Source organism: Ammodytes marinus (assembly GCF_949987685.1).
Source record: "Ammodytes marinus genome assembly, chromosome: 6".
In the NCBI taxonomy this organism is placed as follows: Eukaryota; Metazoa; Chordata; class Actinopteri; order Uranoscopiformes; family Ammodytidae; genus Ammodytes; species Ammodytes marinus.
The window spans coordinates 5,602,175-5,622,308 of NC_137235.1; the positions used below are offsets into that span (position 1 = coordinate 5,602,175).

General features: G+C 41.6%; 1 protein-coding gene across 1 annotated transcript; it reads left to right on the forward strand.

Annotated features, from left to right (window-relative positions):
* Positions 1–377: 377 nt before the first annotated feature.
* Positions 378–18,364, forward strand: smad1 (SMAD family member 1). Its single transcript, XM_080029239.1, has 7 exons — positions 378–437; positions 8,762–9,328; positions 12,280–12,552; positions 12,981–13,097; positions 15,741–15,962; positions 16,692–16,948; positions 17,505–18,364. Exons 2-7 carry the CDS (start codon positions 8,929–8,931, stop codon positions 17,646–17,648), a joined length of 1,413 nt encoding a protein of 470 aa, XP_079885365.1. The 5' UTR covers positions 378–437; positions 8,762–8,928; the 3' UTR covers positions 17,649–18,364.
* Positions 18,365–20,134: the final 1,770 nt, after the last annotated feature.

Below are 20,134 nucleotides of genomic sequence, written 5' to 3' on the forward strand. Positions count from 1 at the left end.
CATTTTGCAGGGGCTAGTTCTGTGGAGCCTGGGAAGTGAAGGGGACCACCTCACTGCTTTATTACTTTATTTTTAAACTGCATCAAAAAAACACTATTTTTCACCACCTTCTACAGGGAAAAACTCGCAACTTGCATCTGGAGAAGGAAAAAAAAAACTCCCCGACGGCGAGAAGCTGTTCCGATCCAGATCTAGCATTGTTACACGGTTACATAATCCATTTCCACACAGTGAATGAAGATGTAAAAACGTGTGAAAAGTAGGTCTTGTTATTGTCAGGAGGGGGGGCTGCAATCCCGCGGCGTGATACTGGCGCTCAGGCGAAGGGTGAGGCGGCTCCGCGACTCGCTGACGCCAGGCCGAGCAGACCCAAGACAGGCAGAGAGAGAGCACACAGGAGGAGAAAGAGAGAGGGCTGCACTGAAAGAAAAAAAGAGGTAGGCTACTGTAAACTTGTTTTTTCTTTCTTCCACATGCTAAATGAAAAGTTTATTTAGCTGTATTTGCACTTGTTACAGTGTGCGTCTGTGTTACTGTGTTTGTGGGTGAAGTAGTTCTCCCAACTCAACAGTGTGTCAGTTGGCAGCTTCAAACTTTTTTTTCCCCTTCCTCTTTGCTCTTACTCACAGTATCATTCTGCTGTTGTAAATGTAGCCACATTGTGCATGAAGGATCAAACTATTTGTTTAGGCTACACGTGTTAGTAACCACAGTATTGTGATAAGGAACTAGTAGTAATCTGGTAGTAGTGAAAGTGAGCTTGCTGCATATTACAGTAGCCTACAGCAGTGTGTGTGTGTGTGTGTGTGTGTGTGTGTGTGTGTGTGTGTGTGTGAATAGGCTAAATAGTGCTGCCTTTGGAATTTAAAAACACTATTAATTTGGGTAATATCACTCTAAAGCTAGGATCAGTAGATAGCACCTGTACATTTACAGGCAACTCAGTGATTTTCCTGCAAGGAGTACAGATTTGGAGAACACATGGCTCAAGGGATTTTTGGTTTTATTAAGCCACAGGATGTGTCATATACACAATGAATTGTTTGGTCTATGAAATGTCAGAACATTGCCCAAGGTGATGTCTTCAAATTGCTACAAAGATATTCAATTTACAGTGATACGGAACACACATTAGGCAGGCAATCCTCATCATAATGAGATTATTTCCATTGATGCAAACAATGAAATAGTTTTAAGAAGTGTTGATGATCAAGTTTTCTACATGATCAATGGACTAATCCTTTCAAGTCTGTGCTTTATAAGCTGGTGAGGTCTTGGTGCAGGGCCTTTTTGGTTTGTGAAACCACGGGATGTGGGTTGATAGGTGATCTGTGTGAACTCATCATATTTAGATTTATATGATAAAGAATGAAATACAAATGCAGTAATTGTTCCATTCTACTTGCACATTCCAACGTGCCATCCTTTTAGATTTTTACATTGTAAGATTTTTTTTGTCATTTTACTGTAGTCAGGTTGTCGCAGACTTGCGTACAGCTTTTTCAACTAGTCCAATGATGTGGATCATAGGACATGTGTCCCAGTGTGTGTGTGTGTGTGTGTGTGTGTGTGAGAGCGAGAGAGAGAGAGAGAGAAAGAGAGAGAGAGACCTACAGCAGCTAACTGAGGCTAGATCGCCTGACATTATTGAAGATGACATATCAGATTACCTAAAGGACAGGAATTCGTCCTTGTCCGTGATTTACTTTCAATTGTTTTATCGTCCTGCGTTCCGCGTAGGCGGCTTTGGATTCCGTTTGAAAAATTAAACAAAAGGTGATTTTATGGGATTGAAATGTCAGGGTTAGTTGTTTAACATCAGGGCCAAGCCATGCAGTTTAATACAACGCAATGCAGATTTGTTCGTAAGATGCTTTCCCCCCAATCAATCTATCTATCTATCTATCTATCTATCTATCTATCTATCTATCTATCTATCTATCTATCTATCTATCTATCTATCTATCTATCTATCTATCTATCTATCTATCTATATATCTATCTATCTATCTATCTATCTATCTATCTATCTATCTATCTATGATCCTAGCAAAGGCAAAAAACTACTCGACTACAAGGTGTAAATATAGGTTAGCAGCATTCCTGTCTCCACAGAGTCAGTCACAACAGTAGTGAGCAGCGTCAAAGCCCTCCTCCCCGTGTGTCTGCCTGAGCCTCCCGCCCGCCCGCCTGGAAAACACAGGCTGCCATGTGTCGGGCTGAGGTGTCCACCCTAACACAACACTGAGTGCCGAGCATGGTTGAGATAGCTGCTTGAAACCCCATGTGTTTGCTAGTTATGTCTGCAGTCCTGTGTGTCAGTGTGTGTGTGTGTGTGTGTGTGTGTGTGTGTGTGTGTGTGTGTGTGTGTGTGTGTGTGTGTGTGTGTGTGTGTGTGTGTGTGCGTGTGGACTGCTGTGTCTGGGACCTAAATAATCTGATCCCAGTTCAGCCCTATAGTTCAGAGTCAGGAACAACACTGACTGACGGGGTTCTTCTTGTATGCCACTAGGTCAGGTGTGTGTGTGTGTGTGTGTGTGTGTGTGTGTGTGTGTGTGTGTGTGTGTGTGTGTGTGTGTGTGTGTGTGTGTGAGGCCAAAGTGACCCAGAGCCAGTTTGAGAAGCGTGTCCAGGTCAATGCCATGTCTAGTCACTAAAGGCCAGCACCTCTTGTCTGACTTGTGGTTATTTCAAGCTTTGCTCTTCGACTGTTTTATTAAACATGAGTGGCTGTGGTAAACATGGCTACGAGGGGCTATTGCTATTGAATATCAATACGGCTTCGGTACAGACTGAAGTAGTAATAACTGAACAAACAGGAAAGGGCCGCTAATATTGGGTATTATTGGTCGTGGTAGATATACAACCGTTTGCGTTGGCCGTTTAATTAGTAAGATATTCCAAAAACCAACTGACTTTTGCACGTTTTGTCCACCAGAGAGCACTGCCAGGTTTATTTTTTCGACTGTCAAATGTCCCACTCAGGATGTATTTTGGTCACAATTCTTCAATAAAAAAAAATCTTCTGTTGTTCTAAACATGTTCTTAAAAAGGAAAAATTCTATAATATGGCATAAAATGTCAGGCCAAGGCATCTGATCAGATAGTTCCCGGTTAAAATTCAAATTTTAGATTCATTTTTATTAAGGCAAAGTTCCAGTTTGGCTGCTTTCGCCTAGACACATATCAGAGGTTTGGCTTCTTTCGTTAAATAACTAAAAGGTTTTCTGGAGGGAAACGTGTTGCAACTAACATTTATTTTCATTGACAACTCATCTGACAGGATAACACCAGAGAAATGCAGGAAATCAACCCGGAGATTGCTTGCCATTTTTTTCATTGAAAGATGTATATTATGTTGTACACACTCATACATCACTGCTGCATTTATGTGATTTGCATTTGCGGAAAAAAAGCTAATATTGTATCCTCGGAGAGTGTTACTCTTTACTCAGTTATGACCCTTGAAATGCACTTAATCCAAAAGTGCTCGCTGAAGAGAGACCAGACACACCAGCGTTTTCCGTCTCTCTCTCTCTCTCTCTCTCTCTCTCTCTCTCTCTCTCTCTCTCTCTCTCTCTCTCTCTGTCTCTCTCTCTCTCTCTCTTTCTCTCTCTCTCCTTCTCTCTCTCTCTCTCTCTCTCTCTCTCTCTCACTCCCTCCGTCTTACATCCCTCCAGCTTTGCCGTCACTCTCACTTTCTTCCTCTCTTTCTCTTCCTACCCCTCCCCATCCTCCTCCTCCCTCCATCCCCTTTATCTCTCACTCCCTCTCATCCTGCACTCCCTCTGTTTATTGCCAGTGACTCCATTGAGCAGTGGGGGCTAATGGAGGGCCCATCCAGGACCCTGCTGATAAATAATGTAGCTTCTTTCATAATGCCCAGTCCCCAGGGAGGCTCCGGAGAGCATCATTACTGCCTCCTCATCCTCCACAGGCCCAGGCCCCTAAATTGATTAACAGACACTGGAGCGCTGCAAAATGATCCATGGCTGGTGCTAGTAGCGTATAGTGGCGAACAGCTCGCACCAGGTGGGTCAAAACCCTATACGCCTGTCAAGTGTGGCAATGATCCCCCACTCTGTGCTCCCATTAGCCCCCAGTTTACTGTCCGCTTGCTGGGCTAACTGATGGGCCATAACAAGCCACCGCTGAACACAATAGCATTGCCCCGGACTCAGCTGTGTAGGGAATGTCGGAGAGGTTTTTTTTTATGGAGCTGCTGTGTAAATGATGGTGTGTGTTTGGGCTTTTATAGGCCAAGGCCACTGCAGGCATCCGTGTGACTGTTCAATGACTGTGTGAGACATACCGTAGGTGAAGGGGCTCAGAGGTTTCATGATGATGATGCTGACGTATAGATATTCGATGCAGTGATTCACTTTAACTGTTGTAACAGAAAAGAGTTATTGTTGAAACGATAAGTCAATCTAAAGAAAAGTTAATAGACGATGAAGGATAATCAGTTGGTCATCTAAGTCGTCAATCAACCCAAACATGGCCGCTTCTGTTCTGTGTTATTGGGAATTAAATACATTTGTGTTTTTGGTGCATACAATGCAAATGAAAGACGTCACTTTTGGATCTGGATGACAACTTGGGCAGTTGTTAGGCTTATTTTGATTAATTTGAAAAATAATTTTAACAGATTAATAATAATTAAAAAAAATGTAGTTCCAACTTGTTTGGAATCTACACCTCTGACCTTAAATTGTCCGTTCAATATAGTTCTCTCAGGCTTTTCCCTAGGTCCTGAGGCGCAGGTGCTTTCTGGGTTCTGGAGCGTGGTGTGTTGAGTGGTAGGGAAAACACTGGGTCTGATGTTAACGTTAGCTATTTCTTATTTTTCAAAAACAACCGAACCAATCAGTTTTATTTTGCGTTTACATTTTTGATCCGAGATCAACACAATCTTAAACAGATACGTTTGGAAAGATGTCGCACACAAAAAGCCTGTTTGCATCTCGCAAAAATCCTAGTCTACACAGAGGTATAGGAACACAGGGAGGCACAATGGCGTCTTTATATTTTGACTGCCTTGTAGACAAACTAGCATTATCCAAAGAACCAATACAAAGCCATAAATGACCCTTTGCACAAGCATGCGGTGAGGCCAGTGCTAAGGAACCTCTAACTGTCAGGGTAAGAAATATCCAAGAGATAATATGGTCTCCAGCTGCAGCATAATGACATGAGAGGAGTGTGCTCCAGATGTTACTGTACAGAACTCTGTAGAATCTTCCATCTGAAATGAATTAAAGGTTGTCTTTAGTCCTGAACTTGTGCTGATAGTACTGTCTGTGACTGAGGTCATCAAAGCAGCATTGTGGCTGGAAGAGGATCAAAGAAGCCTCCCTACAATGTCTGGCTTGGGACCATGGCAAGAAGTAGTGTATTGTTATGTTCCATGTTTAGCGTTCAATTACATGTTTTGCTTTGTGTTAGAGTGTGCGAGGAGAATTTTGCATTAGACCGTTAAGGTCACAAGGTAGCATGCATCAGCTTAGGTTATACTAAGATGTTTGAGTACACTTTTTTATTTATTTAAATATCACAATGATTATAATGAGAATAGCTTGCATGTGTTATTGGAGACAACAGCAGAGAAATCCAGAAGCTTTGATGGGAGACATTTGGTGGTTGACATTTCTGATATGGGCTGGCTGGGTAATAATCCTCCTCCATACCGTACTGTATCTAAGTGCTGACTGAAAGGAGTGTGTAGCTGTCAAACACTGAAAGCAGGCATTACATGTTAGGACAGATTTGTATTCAAATAGAGAAAATGTGTTCAACTATTTTGATTATTATTGAATCATCAGTCTTCTTTCAACATAAATGTCAACAATGTGATGGTTTCAACCTATAAAAGGTGACAATTTGCTGATTTTCATTGTTTCAAATTACAGTTAGCTGAATATTTGTAGGTCTCGGACAGTGGGCTGGACATGTCAACAGGTCTTCATGCTAGGTAGTTTGTGACTTTGCGTGAAAAAATATCAAATTCTTTTTTGTCTGTAAATTGAGTTTCTAATTAATTATTCTTTGATCAGATAGTTCCTGACTTATGAGAAGTTTGCCTTTATTTCTTCCTATATCTATATTTAAATTGATCATTTGGATACATTGTATTTTTTCCTTTCATGAAATAAAGGATTTTGTAGAAACATCTGTTTAAATGCCTCAAATGTAGATAGCAAAAAATAACAATAGTATTATATGTTGAGGCTAAAATAATGCTACATCAGTGACCAAACAGAGGCCACACCCATCACATCTCCCTGATCCATCCTCTACAAGGCAAAGAGCATTCATGGTAATTCAGAGTGAGCAATGAAGATTAAAGTCAGGGCTTTTTGTTCTCCCGCCCTGCACCTGGAAAAAGCTGCAGGTCTCAGCAAGAGGAAGTGATGTCGCTCTAGTGATGACAGATATGAAGACGTAGCTACACAGTACACACAGCCTGCTTCCTGTGTCTCTGATGATGCTAGCAGAGGGGTCTGCAAGCACTAGAGATATCCTTGTTGGGATATGGTTTCTCTTGATCTCATACACACACACACAAACACAAACACATACACACACACACACACACACACACACACACACACACACACACACACACACAAAGACCCTATATGTCCCCTCCCTTGTATGTTAGTAGGTTCAGCGTCACTTTCGATCAGCTTGTGTGATTCAGGTGGCTAAGCTAAGTATAGGTGCAACTTGCTTCTTTACTGTCAGTGTGCTGGCAATAGTAAGTGTCCAAGGCCCCCCACAACACACACACACATACACACACGCACGCACGCACGCACGCACACACACACGCACACACACACTACCCACACACACACGTGTTGTTAACAGCACCTGTTCTCATCACACTTCCCTGGCCATTTGCCAGTATGATGTAGCCTACACACATTCAGTAGCTGACAAAGATAGAAATGGCTATTCATCCCATAATCTGAAGGACCAGAAATAACTCCAGAGCAACCTTTAATGATGTATTTGTTCCTGCTCGTAGGAAATCCAATATACTGCAGGCTTTACTGTCAGAGACTGATGCACCCTCACCCGTGAGTCAGTACGGATAAAGGGCGGTGGATTTCTGACAAGTTGTTCATTTGATTCTGGGATTGCATCCGAACATTTACGCGCATTTAGCCAACCCTCAACCATAACTATGTTTTTATCTCCCTAATTGCATTCAGAAAAAACGGTAAAAGGAGGTGGAACTGGGCGAGCTCAATGCACTCTTGTTTTCCCTCTTAAAAGCTAGAATGTGTTGTGTACCTCCTGGCCACTGAATTACCCCTGTGGGACCCAAGTCAATGGGCACATTTAGCTTGGGGTCCACATGCACTTCCTTTTTATTGTCCTGCACATTGCCAGATTCCTGCCCCTAACCCCTGTTGGTGTGTTGGTCGGTACCGTTGAAGCTTTATGGAACATTAACCTCTGCAGGCGGCGGCTCACTGAAAAGTGTCTCTGTCCTCTGAAATCTGAAAGACCTTTTTGAATTTCACATATATTCATAGTTGTCCGACAAATAATTTTATTTTTTCTGCCCTTACTGCTACTGTGAAGTGTTGGTGAGAGAAAGCATCAAAGAGGATTTAAAAAATCATTGACCTGTAGGAGTCATGTCCAGTAAAACTATTGGAATTTGGATGAATTCCTCTATCTCTGTATTTATCTTATTTATTTGTCATTTAGTTCAAGCTGAAACAATGATTTCAATTTTGTTTATGCTATTTTTACTCGTCTTCTGGGTTCTAAATATCTTGCCCATTGTTTTGCATTTCCATAGACTCTTCACTCGAAAGAAGAGAAAGAAAAAGTAAAGACGTTTGGACACTCTAGGAAAGTGTTCACTTTTTTCTGACATGTAAATAACCAAACAGTTACTGGATTTATCAATAAAACCATCAACAGATCAATCTATGATGATTGTTAGTTGCAGCCTTCCTGGAGCATTCCTCTTCTAACAGCTTCGAGCTGCTGTATTGCAGATTTAACCTGCGACACATACAGTACATTCCTGCAAAGTGAATCAGGTGTTAAACTTACACACCAGATTCCTTTAGGTTGTGTAGGCGCTACACACACTGTCATGTGAAATCCATTGCTGTAATTGACATTAGTGCAGTGGTGGTAATGTGACAAGCCACACGGACAGGAAGCTATCTGGAGAATGTCTGGGGGAGATGAATGCAGTTGTGAGTGAGCGACTCCAGTTTCCCAGAAGCCAATGCCCATGACCAACATGTCCATAACAGCTATGATATGACGGTGATGTCATCCTATAATCGAGGGTCGTTCCGGCAATCTGCTCTTGATATACCAGTGCTGCTAGTGAAGCAAACGGGGAAGATGTTCACCATAGCTGCTATCACTTTTCTTAGTGAAGGTACAGAGCAAGAGGAAAGATATGCACAAGTATGAAGTGTTGAAACCTGTACGGCTTTATTTATTGCCCGATGTAAATTATTTTTACATCTTTATTTTATATTTATATGTTTCCTTTCATTTTTAATCATATTAATTTAATATGTATTCATATATTTTTTTAAATTTTTAAAGGGTAGTCAAATTGTAAAGATGTTTTTGCAATGACATTTGTTTTGTTTTTACTCTGTAAAGTACTTTGAATTGCATCTGTGTATGAATTGTGCTATTCAAATAAATTGCCTTGCCTTGCCTTGAAAGAAACTTGTACTCATAAATTCTAACCTACCTCTCCTTTTTCTTCTAGTAAATGACTCAGGACGACCCTATCTCACACCTTGGAAGTTGACGATTACCTGAAACTCCAAAAGAAAAACCTGAAAGCTTTTCACGCCTTCCAAGACTGGACTGTTTGCGTCCTTCCTTTGGACATTGCGGAGAGGGGAGGAGGAGGAGGGCGGCTCTTGCGTCATCATGAACGTCACCTCTCTCTTCTCCTTCACCAGCCCGGCCGTCAAGCGTCTGCTGGGCTGGAAGCAAGGGGACGAGGAGGAGAAATGGGCGGAGAAGGCGGTGGACGCGCTGGTTAAGAAACTGAAGAAGAAGAAAGGAGCCATGGAGGAGCTGGAGAGGGCTCTGAGCTGCCCAGGACAGGTCAGTAACTGTGTGACCATACCGAGGTCTCTGGATGGACGGCTGCAGGTGTCCCATAGGAAAGGCCTGCCGCACGTCATCTACTGTCGGGTGTGGCGCTGGCCCGACCTGCAGTCCCACCACGAGCTCAAGGCCCTGGAGTGCTGCGAGTTCCCCTTCGGCTCCAAACAGAAGGACGTGTGCATCAACCCCTACCACTACAAACGAGTGGACAGTCCAGGTAAGACATAAAATAGGGATTTAACCGTCTAATATGTGACTGCGACAGACCTAAAGTATATTAGCAAAGACTTGACTGATCAACAATGTCAGCATCATTATAAAACTTTGTATATCCACTATCATTTGCAATCATTTAGTCACGCCTTACCTTATATAAGAATGATTCAAGCAGCTTTCAGGGATTTTAAATGATGGAGAAAATGAGCACTGTCCTCTGAGTTAAGTTCAAGGATTTCGGACTCGGTATCATGAAAGAAAAAGTTAAATCGATGCACTCTAAAAAATTATAACACAGCTGCTGTTAAACTGTGTCAAATTAAACTAGGAAAAAATGAATAATTTGTGTTAGCATCCAGATGGCTTTGTCAATAAGAAATATTAATCATAATATGCCTGTGTTTAAGTTTTTCTTATTAGCAGGAAAAAACACTTAACAAAGTGATGTAAATTGAATTTCAGAAACGTTTTCACTCTGTAAAAGTATTAGTACTATCCTGAAAATCCTAGTCTTTTCCTTACAAGTAAAGACTTCAAAGTCTGTTCACTTATTTGACTTACTTCTTGTTCCTTGTTATCTTGTTTTCTGAAAGTTAAAAAAACAACAAGAAAAACCACCACACACCTGTTATTCTCAAGACCGATTAGTGTTATTTTACCTCATGAAATCCAGGATCTAGAGATTTTGCTAAAACGGATAAAATATCATTATGAAATACATTTAACGGACTCCAATACTATCAGATAAAAGCAATACAAAAATACACTAAAATCAAATATATCAAACAAATCAAGTACGAAGCTCAAATCAACTGGATAAAACTGTTTTAAGGAGAGATTTTAGAGAAACAGACTCAGCCTTCTTCTCTCTCAGTCAGTCTCGGTGGCCTCCGCTCAGAAACAAGACAAATCAAACACTCCTTGGCCTCATACTAAACAGAAAATGAGGGTCAGCTGACAAGATAGAAACAGCTGTGTGCAGGGTGCTAAGTGTGTAATGGGCCAAGTGTGTGTGTGTGTGTGTGTGTGTGTGTGTGTGTGTGTGTGTGTGTGTGTGTGTGGGGCAGGAAATTCCATCTGGGGGAGAATGAGGGCTTTGTTTCGGGCATGCTCTGCGCTGCTGCTGCCCTCTTCTTTTTACATTTCATGCACACATGTAGTAGACGCACGGGCACAGAAACTCTTAAAATTGCACGTGTGTTACAAGAGTGAGGGGTACACACACACAGACACGCACACACACACACACACACACACACACACACACACACACACACACCCATGGCTGCACACGCACAGTTTCTCTGAGAATGGCTGGAACAGGAAGTCAGTCACCCACACACACAATGGGAGGAAAAGAGTTGTTGCCTGCCTCGCACACTTTTTGTTTTAGCAGCGGGTGGAGGACGGAGGGCCAAGGTGATTAAACCCCACAGCACCTGTCTGTCCACACCACACCACTCCCAGCCCACACACATACACACTCACACACGGCTGCTTTGTACAGCTACAGTATACTTGTGAGGACACTCATCGACATCATGCATTCCCTAGCCCCTTATCCTTACCCTAGCCAGCAAAACAAAATGCCTTACCCTGATCCTGAGTCGAACCCTACAATAAACCTAATTCATACCTGAACCTTAAAACTTAGTCTTAGCCCTCAACAAGGCCCGAAGTGAGAACCAGCCAAAATGTCTAAAACTCAAATTGGTTCTCACAAAGATAGTTCTACAAATACACACACACACACACACACACACACACACACACACACACACACACACACACACACACACACGCACACCCTGTCAATCCCCCCCTTCACTATTCAACCAAAACACCTGCTCCACATACAACCTTTGAAATAAACTGCTACATTGATGTATGCGTTGGCCCCGCTGCGGCACACATGTTGGGTTAGTACCTGCAGGAACCCGTCTACAATTTCAGCACCGGCTTTATTTATCTGTGAAGGTATTTATAGACAGGAGTGGAGCGTATCTGTGTGTGTGTGTGTGTGTGTGTGTGTGTGTGTGTGTGTGTGTGTGTGTGTGTGTGTGTGTGTGTGTGTGTGTGTGTGTGTGTGTGTGTGTGTGTGTGTGTGTGTGTGTGTGTGTGTGTGTGTGTGTGTGTGTGTGTGTGTGTGTGTGTGTGTGGACCGCACCTGAATAACCAACACACATCGACCGGGATATTTACCTCCAAAGTGATGAATTCCTCGAGACTGGCTGGGTTTAAAAAAAAAAAGCCTTTTCAGAGCAGAAACCTGAGAGTATCACAGGGCCAAATACTGCTGGCTAAGACCAACAGACGGGAAGCTGACATGTGAAGAATGCACTAGGACATCTGCTGCTCAGAGCGTAGCAACACGGACAGAGAGCGCCAGAAACAGATTTTTTTTTCTTTATTATTTTCGGAATCAAATAACTATGGAAAGGAGTATCCAATGTGTGTGATCGAGACAAACATGTCTACAGTTCCGAAACGATTCATTGATTAATCATAGGTTTAGTTCTTTTTTTTTTAATGACAGGATCACAGCAGACAAGTTGCATGAATTACATAAGATAAAAGGGGTTAGTACCAACACAAAATACAATAAAATTCATAATTGATACAATCAACTTTAATAAAGAAACGTCTCAAAAGAAAAACTGAAGTAAAAACAAAGACACTGACCATATTCTTACTTCGACAATATGTAGACAGGGAGCGTTGCAATCTGGATCTTTCACCAAAACTTATCAACAAAATACTGCTATATTACACACTGTACTTTTAATCTTATCAGTGTTCGGTTGGGACTTATTTGTGGAGTGCAATATTATTTGGACTTAAATAATCTCTAAACATTGAAAAAACATTCATTGACTTATTACCTTTATCTGCTAACATATCAAAGCATTTCCTGTGTTAACCAATGTAATGTCTTTTCTCCCTCCCCCTCAGTGCTGCCCCCTGTGTTGGTACCGAGGAACAGCGAGTTCAACGCCAAGCACACCATGTTGCCGCGCTTCCGCAACCCTCTACAACAGAACGAGCCTCACATGCCGCAGAACGCCACCTTCCCAGAATCCTTTGCGCAGGCCAACACGATGCCGCCCAACTTCCCCACCTCGCCGGTGAACAGCTACCCCAACTCGCCGGGCAGCGGCAGCAGCAGCGCCACCTTCCCTCACTCACCATCCAGCACAGACCCTGGCAGTCCATTCCAGATGCCAGGTGAGAATCAACACCTTACACTTAAAAAAAATAAATAAAATTTATTAACTTTTTATTAGGAAATTCTGATTACAGCACATTCTCTAACACTAAAAACTTGACATAAATTGATTAACAGAAGAGCTGTACAATGCAAAGAGTATTGGATTTGTAAAAAAAAAAAAAAAAGTGTATCAAAAGCAGTGTATCCCAACCTTATGTCCATTTCCTTTCATTATGATGATACTACTGTAAAGACAAGTTCACAACTGGACTATTTACATCCAGAGAGGAAAATAAGTCAGTAGCAGTTTGGCCTCATTCAGTTGCGTTTACATTAGAAACACCATAGAATACCTTCAATACACCTTACATTTTTCTTCCTTTTTTCTCTGTACTCACAATCTCTGCTCTTTGGCTCTTTGTTCTGCCCCCCCTTCTTGACACAGAGACCCCCCCTCCTGCCTACATGCCCCCCGAGGAGCAGATGACTCAGGACATCCCCCAGCCAATGGACACCAACCTCATGGCTCCAACCCTGACTCTAGACACTAGCAACCGGCCAGGTAACCATGGCACTTACTAGATCACACACGTGCACACACACATGTCTTTGTGTTCACAGTGATATCACTCTTTGTTTGGACCTGCTCACCTTGATCTGCAGGTGCAAAGATTTCTGGGAATACTGGTTGCTTTTCAAGTTTTTGGTCAAAGCCGAAATACAGAAAAATACAAAAATAATACAAAACAAAAACATCAGCTGAATTGTGTGTGCCATGTCCTTCCAGATAAAACCTGGACAGTGTGTGGAAGGGACCTGTTAGTTTACAGTCAGCCTCTGTCTGTGGGTGCAAATCCCATGGGAAGCTGAAAGCCTCAGCAAATGAGTGCAGACCTCAGAACAGTTTTATGAGGTCTATAAAAGCGGGGCCTTATGTCATCTCTGCTGGTGGTAATGACTTTCCACTCGTTAAGGATAAGATTCACTAATTACCTACACCGTTAGCTCTGAAATGCGGTGCAATAATTGCTGCTATCTGTACTTTGTGGTTGTGGGTTTGTTGTGCTAGGCAGACACATGATTTAAAGGGGTATTGTGTAGATTTTGTACTAGTGGTCATACTATCTATCAGTATTAAAGGTCACATATTCTGCTAATTTTAAAAATCTTGATTTGGGTTCCTACTAAGAACTGTTTTCACGGTGTACTGTCCAAAGAACCCTTTGCATTACTCACTTTGCCATTGCTTTCAACCTCTGTCCGAATTCCGAAACGCTCCGTTTTAGAGCACGTCTCTTTAAGCCCCGCCTCCCAAAAGCCCTAGTCTGCTCTGGTTGGCCCTGAATCTAACTGCCAGGTAGATTGAGTGGTATATCAGGGTGTGCTCATCACAGGAAGAGATAATGTTTAGTTAGGTTGGTGATCCGGGGGCGTGTCTTATGATGTCATAAGGGCAGAGAAATCTGTCTGGGGATTTTGAACACAGCTTTTAAGAAAGATGGAGGTGGAGAAAAGAGAGAGGGTTCTTTTTTTTCACATACTTTTTGAGTCTCTAGTCACACCGGGGACCCATATTAATGTTGAAAAAACATGAAATAGTGCATTTTGCTTAATAGGTGACCTTTAATATACTTGCTATGTAAAATGTTGACATCTGGGAACCTTGGTAGAAGTCTGAGCGCTTATATAACTTTGTTTGGATAGAAAAGAAACTCCTAGTACCTGTAGTAATCATCTGTCAATGACCCCGTCCCATTTGGTTTTTGCAACTGATATAAACTGGGCTTAGATCAAAGTCGTGATCAACCAGCACTTTGCTTTGATGATGCATTATTTGCTCTAACTCCCCAATGCAGGTGTTTGCAGTGAAATCATTCTCACCTCACATCGGAATACAACAGCTGGACTTTTGGTCTGAACTTTTTAGTTTTCCACGCCTGACAAACAAAATATGTTCTACTCTTTTTTTTACGACCGCGCTCTCAAAGCTCCAGAACTCCTGCCCACACACACACACACACACACACACACACACACACACACACACACACACACACACACACACACATACATGGTGACAGAAGTTTCGGGAATAGCTGTTGAAATGTTTGCTGGATGTGGGAGAGTTTAAAGGGGGAGTTATTTTTTTTTCTTTAGCACAAGCTGCATCCTGTACAGAGGGAGCGGAGTTCTATTGTGGGCTCTGGGAAGGGGACAGACAAAACACACCTGCTAGCCTAGTGCCGTGCTACAGAGGAAGTTTGGAAAAGTATGTGCTTAGATCAACATGATTTATTCCTCTCTATGGGAGGGAGGAGGGTGAGGCCAGCTGGCATTGACTGACCTCAGATACAAGGCCCAGCGAGCATTGGCCAGCCATCTTCTATTGACGGTTTTCCCGCTCAATAAAGGCTGGCACACACAGACCACAGACAGTGGGTATGCTTTAGGATGGCTCTGCATTGATTTCGGTCGATATGAATGTAAACGATGTAGCCATGGGTCCCTTTATGTTTATTCAAATCATTGTTAATAGGCTACAGGGGACAGTTGGGAAGAAATGATTGGGCAGATGAGTAAGAGTTACAGCTGAGCCTCTGCTGACATCAGTGTCTCCTGGAAGCTTGTCTGCCAAGGAATACAAAATGTGTGTTACTATTAGTCAATTCAAGTCAATAATTATTTTTATAGCATTTAAAACATATAAATGCATTTAGATATTTAAATTATCATCAGTTGACCAAAGTGCTGTACACAGGGCTTAACATTCAATATAAAATAATAAGCATGAGTAACATTAAAAATGAAAACACAATAAAAACACATTGGTGCATAATGTCAAGCTCAACTTGTGTTAACAGCCAGCACAAAAAGGTGAGTTTCAAGCAAGGACTTAAAGTTTCCAATAGACTAAGCACCTATGATATTTACAAGGGGACTGTTCCACAGATTGGGAGCAGCCACACAGCAAAAATCTGTCACCTCTGGTTCTTAGCACCTTGGAACATCCAAGAGCATTTGGTTTGTTAGGGGTTAAATGTTTAAAAAAAAACAATAATATTAATGTTACAATATTTAATACATTTAATATTTTAACATTATTCAACATATGAAATGTGTCCTCATCTGTTTATGTGCTTGTAACTAACTGTGTTTGTGTTTACTAAGCTCACTCCTGTGACCTGTTCATGTGTTTCTTGTGCAGATGTGCAGCCCGTGGCCTACGAGGAACCCAAGCACTGGTGTTCCATTGTTTACTACGAGCTGAACAACCGAGTAGGGGAGGCGTTCCAAGCCTCCTCCACCAGCGTGCTGGTCGACGGCTTCACAGATCCCTCCAACAACCGCAACCGCTTCTGCCTCGGCCTGCTGTCCAACGTCAACCGCAACTCCACCATCGAGAACACACGGCGGCACATCGGCAAAGGTACAGCATAGAAAGCCCTGTCAATGACCACGGTTACATGCACAGCAATACTCTGATACTAACCCGGTTAAGATCATATTCCGGATAACACGTGACATGTAAACAGCAGTTTCTGCTCAACTTAATCAGAATAAGGTCATGTTGGAGTAAGTCACATTAAGATAATAATGTGGACTATTCTGATTTTAGTCGCATTATTGAGGCATGTATACACCTTTGCACTAAATATTCCCACCAGAGTTTTTACCTGCAAGCTTTGGCAATTGTCACAGTTTATGACATACTATGTCCTAGTGTGTTAACCTCCTAAAAGAAGAGGTGCCATTTTTTGCTGACAAAACAATGCAAGACAACAATAATGACATAAAGAGAGTTCATTTTCCTTGGATGGGACATGAATTATTGTCGGAAAAGAACGCTCTGTCATCATGACGCTCCTGATTGACTCCATAATATCCAAGTAGCTGCTGCTCAAGGAAACACCTTATTTGGATTATTGTCATAACTGGATTATGGACCTTAATCAGAATATGCTGTGCATGTAAACGTGGCCAATGTCTGCAATGTACCTACTGTCAAACAGACGAGACTAAATCAATTTGTGTTGTCAATAAGATGTTGTGACCGAACAATAACAACAAATTGAGTAAACAGTATAGTGTATTGATTTGTGTTTTGCTGATGAAAGTGAACTAACAACACTCCATTGTCTCCTTGTCTTCCTCTCAGGTGTCCATCTGTATTACGTCGGCGGGGAGGTGTACGCAGAGTGTCTGAGTGACAGCAGTATCTTCGTCCAGAGTCGTAACTGTAACTACCACCACGGCTTCCACCCCACCACCGTCTGTAAGATCCCCAGCGGCTGCAGCCTCAAGATCTTCAACAACCAGGAGTTCGCCGAGCTGCTGGCCCAGTCCGTCAACCACGGCTTTGAGGCCGTCTACGAGCTCACCAAGATGTGTACCATCCGCATGAGCTTTGTTAAGGTAAGGGGGAAAGGGACAATATGGATTATTTGGACTGTCTAGTGTTAATATTTACCATACCACATTTTCTGTAAACTGACTTTCTTGAGTTTTACAACTGAGTCAGAATTGATCATTAGTGGCATTGTGTCCATTATCAGGGCTCATATTTTTTATATATTTCTTAAATATTGTATAGTAGGCCTATATATTTTTGGTTTTGATTATTTAACACGAGTCAAAATTGGATTACAAAACAGCTAACAGCATCTGCAGTGACAACACTATGGTTAAAGTTTTTTTTTTGCATAAATATAAGTAATTGTGCTTTCTCTTTACTTTCTCTATTTACCATTACTTCAATCATCTTATTTCCTGCTAGTTATTTCTCTGTAAAGTTCAGTGAACAGTCCCTTCAAACAGCAAAAACATTTGAATGCTTGGGGATATAAAAGCAGTTAAAAAAAGTGTTTTATTCTCAGTGAAAATCTGATATTCTAATAAGTTTCTTTCAAGTGTAACAAGAAGTCCAATTTTGGACCATTCAACACCATGTTGTTTTCCATGTGTTCTCCAGGGCTGGGGAGCAGAGTACCACCGTCAGGACGTGACCAGCACCCCCTGCTGGATAGAGATCCACCTCCACGGCCCCCTGCAGTGGCTGGACAAGGTGTTAACCCAGATGGGCTCTCCCCACAACCCTATATCCTCCGTCTCCTAGGCCCAGTGACTGTCCACACCCCAGCATTTTGGTCTAAGTAGCAAGAATAGGGTCCACAGATTGGCTTGTGGTTCAGCCTGTCTACGTATAGAGGTTTTGACTGAAATACAAGCTGATCTGGGACCAGTAGTGGCCGGGCGCGGGTTGTTAAATGTGTTGGTTTTGGTTCTCTACTTGAAAAGATGTCTGAATTGGGCACATTTTACAGTCTGGGAGAGAGGAGAGTTAGCAGAGTGAGCGTGATGCAACTGGAAGATACTTGATCTTTGTGACCAACTGTAATAATTACAACCATCACATTCATCATGATGCAAGTATCCTTCCCCCGATCTTGCTCCCACACAACGTCTCATTTTACATCGTTCTAATATTCTGACTCATCATTACTAGTTTGCATCTAAATATTCCCCTCATGAAACCCAGATATACGTGTGTAGTTACAATTATTATGAGACATTCCAGGTCGCCCTAGAATTGCAGTGGATTGCTGTCTTCTACTGTCTGACTGCAATTGGGGCCGGCATGAAATGTACTTATGAAGTGTAAAAAAAGTGAGCAGGCTTCGGAGTTTGAGCAGTATTGAAAATGTGTAATCATACTCCAGACACTGTCTTCAAAGTGTTCTTTTTTTTAAAAGATATTAAATTAAAACCGTACAAATTTATTATAAAAATGACATCCCATAACTCAGATTAGGAAAAATAATGGGGAGACAATTAAGGGGGAGTTTGAGAGTTGGGGTTTAGTGTGGGGGGGAGGGGGCATGGCACTAAAAGGGCATTTTCAGACTATTGAGAAAAAAAGACTAATGTTTAAATGTTGCTCATCTTGTGTTACACTCGTGTTTCAAATGTTGCAAACTTTAAGATGAAAAAAAAAGAAAAGTGTTTAGATATATTCACTATTAGAATATGTGCTGTGCAGTCTGGTTTTTTGCAAAGCATAGTTTGGTTAGTGTAGTGTTACACATTTAGCTCAACACCACACGAAAGCAGAAGCAAAAATACAAGTGCAAGTGTTTAGTTTTTGTCCGGTGCTGTATGCCTAACGCTGCAGCAAAATCAAAGGTGTCAAAATATGGAGTCACGTTGAGGACATTAATATTTCAGTGACTTCGAGCTTCATTCTCTTATTACATCCACCTAGCAAAAACTTGTAAAACGACTGTTATGGGAAAATGTTGAGCATTCAAATTTTTAATTGTTGCCTCAGAAAAAAGGTATCGGTTACTGATGATGTTTTTTTCTTTTTATATAAAAATGCAGATTTTGCCATTCAATTATTTTGATGCTTTGAGCGATCCTCTCTCGGCTATTAAACTGTATTACTCTTTACATTCTTTTTGTATTTTTTGAACATGTTTTCTGTTGTGTTTGTCTGCACTTTTCACTCAATGTTTTTCTTTTTTTTTCTCCTTCTTCATGTTTTTGTTTTTGCTCAGTAAAACTCCCAGAAAAGCAGTTTTATTCCATGAATATCAAGCCTCGACTGGAAGGTTCAATAAATTTGTTTCATTAACTTGCAGCATCTCTTGTCTCTTTTATGAACACTGTGTAAGTGTATGTGGGTTTGCTTGCTCGTCTGTTTAATTGCAGGCCACTCATTGCTAAGAAATGACATCAACCTGTGTGTGTGTGTGTGTGTGTGTGTGTGTGTGTGTGTGTGTGTGTGTGTGTGTTTGTGTGTATAGACATAGACATTCAACTAAGGGAGGAACAATAATTACAAGTGTATCTGATAGCCAACTGTAATGTTAAGCATGATTGCATTCGCAAGTAAATTGCAACAAAAAAAAGTGCGAAATTGTGCATTTTATGGGGCAGTATTGTGACAGCAATGGAACAGTTACAACAATTTTCCAGGAAGCTCCTCTGGAAATCACTGACTCAAATGTGTGTGATTCAGTGCGTGCAGGAGATTCATATGACTTTAAAAGACGTGGGTGGTACGGACGGTTGCACAGTGGTTAGCACTGTTGCCTCCAAAGATGTTGCATGTTTCTACCAAATTCCTCAGGCAAGCACATCAGGTGGACTACACTCTGAATGTCTGACTTTGAAAGTTGCAGGGTGTCCGTTTACTCTGCGTGTTATAGTGTTTTGGTGTAGCCTACTGCTAATTCAAACAGAAAAAAAAACATCACCAAAAAATTTGGAAGTGTCAATTATTTTTACAACAGACATGAAGATTTGTAGCCTGGTCCAACCACACCATCGTACTTCATTTCAGTTGTACAGAAGTTAAATGAAAATTGAGCGGAAGTAGGTAGGCGGGCGGAGCCAGGCTAGAAGATTTGTCTCACAGTAGAGTATGTGAAAAACATTGTTTTTACAAAATACATTTCAAAAGATTTTATGCAATGATCATCATCATTTTTGTACTCAAACCCTAAGCACGGATATTTTCTGATACTTTTAATTAGCAGCTTTCGTCATGGCAGGGTTTCTCTTACAATCTGCTTTGAATGGTTAGTCAATTTAACTTTG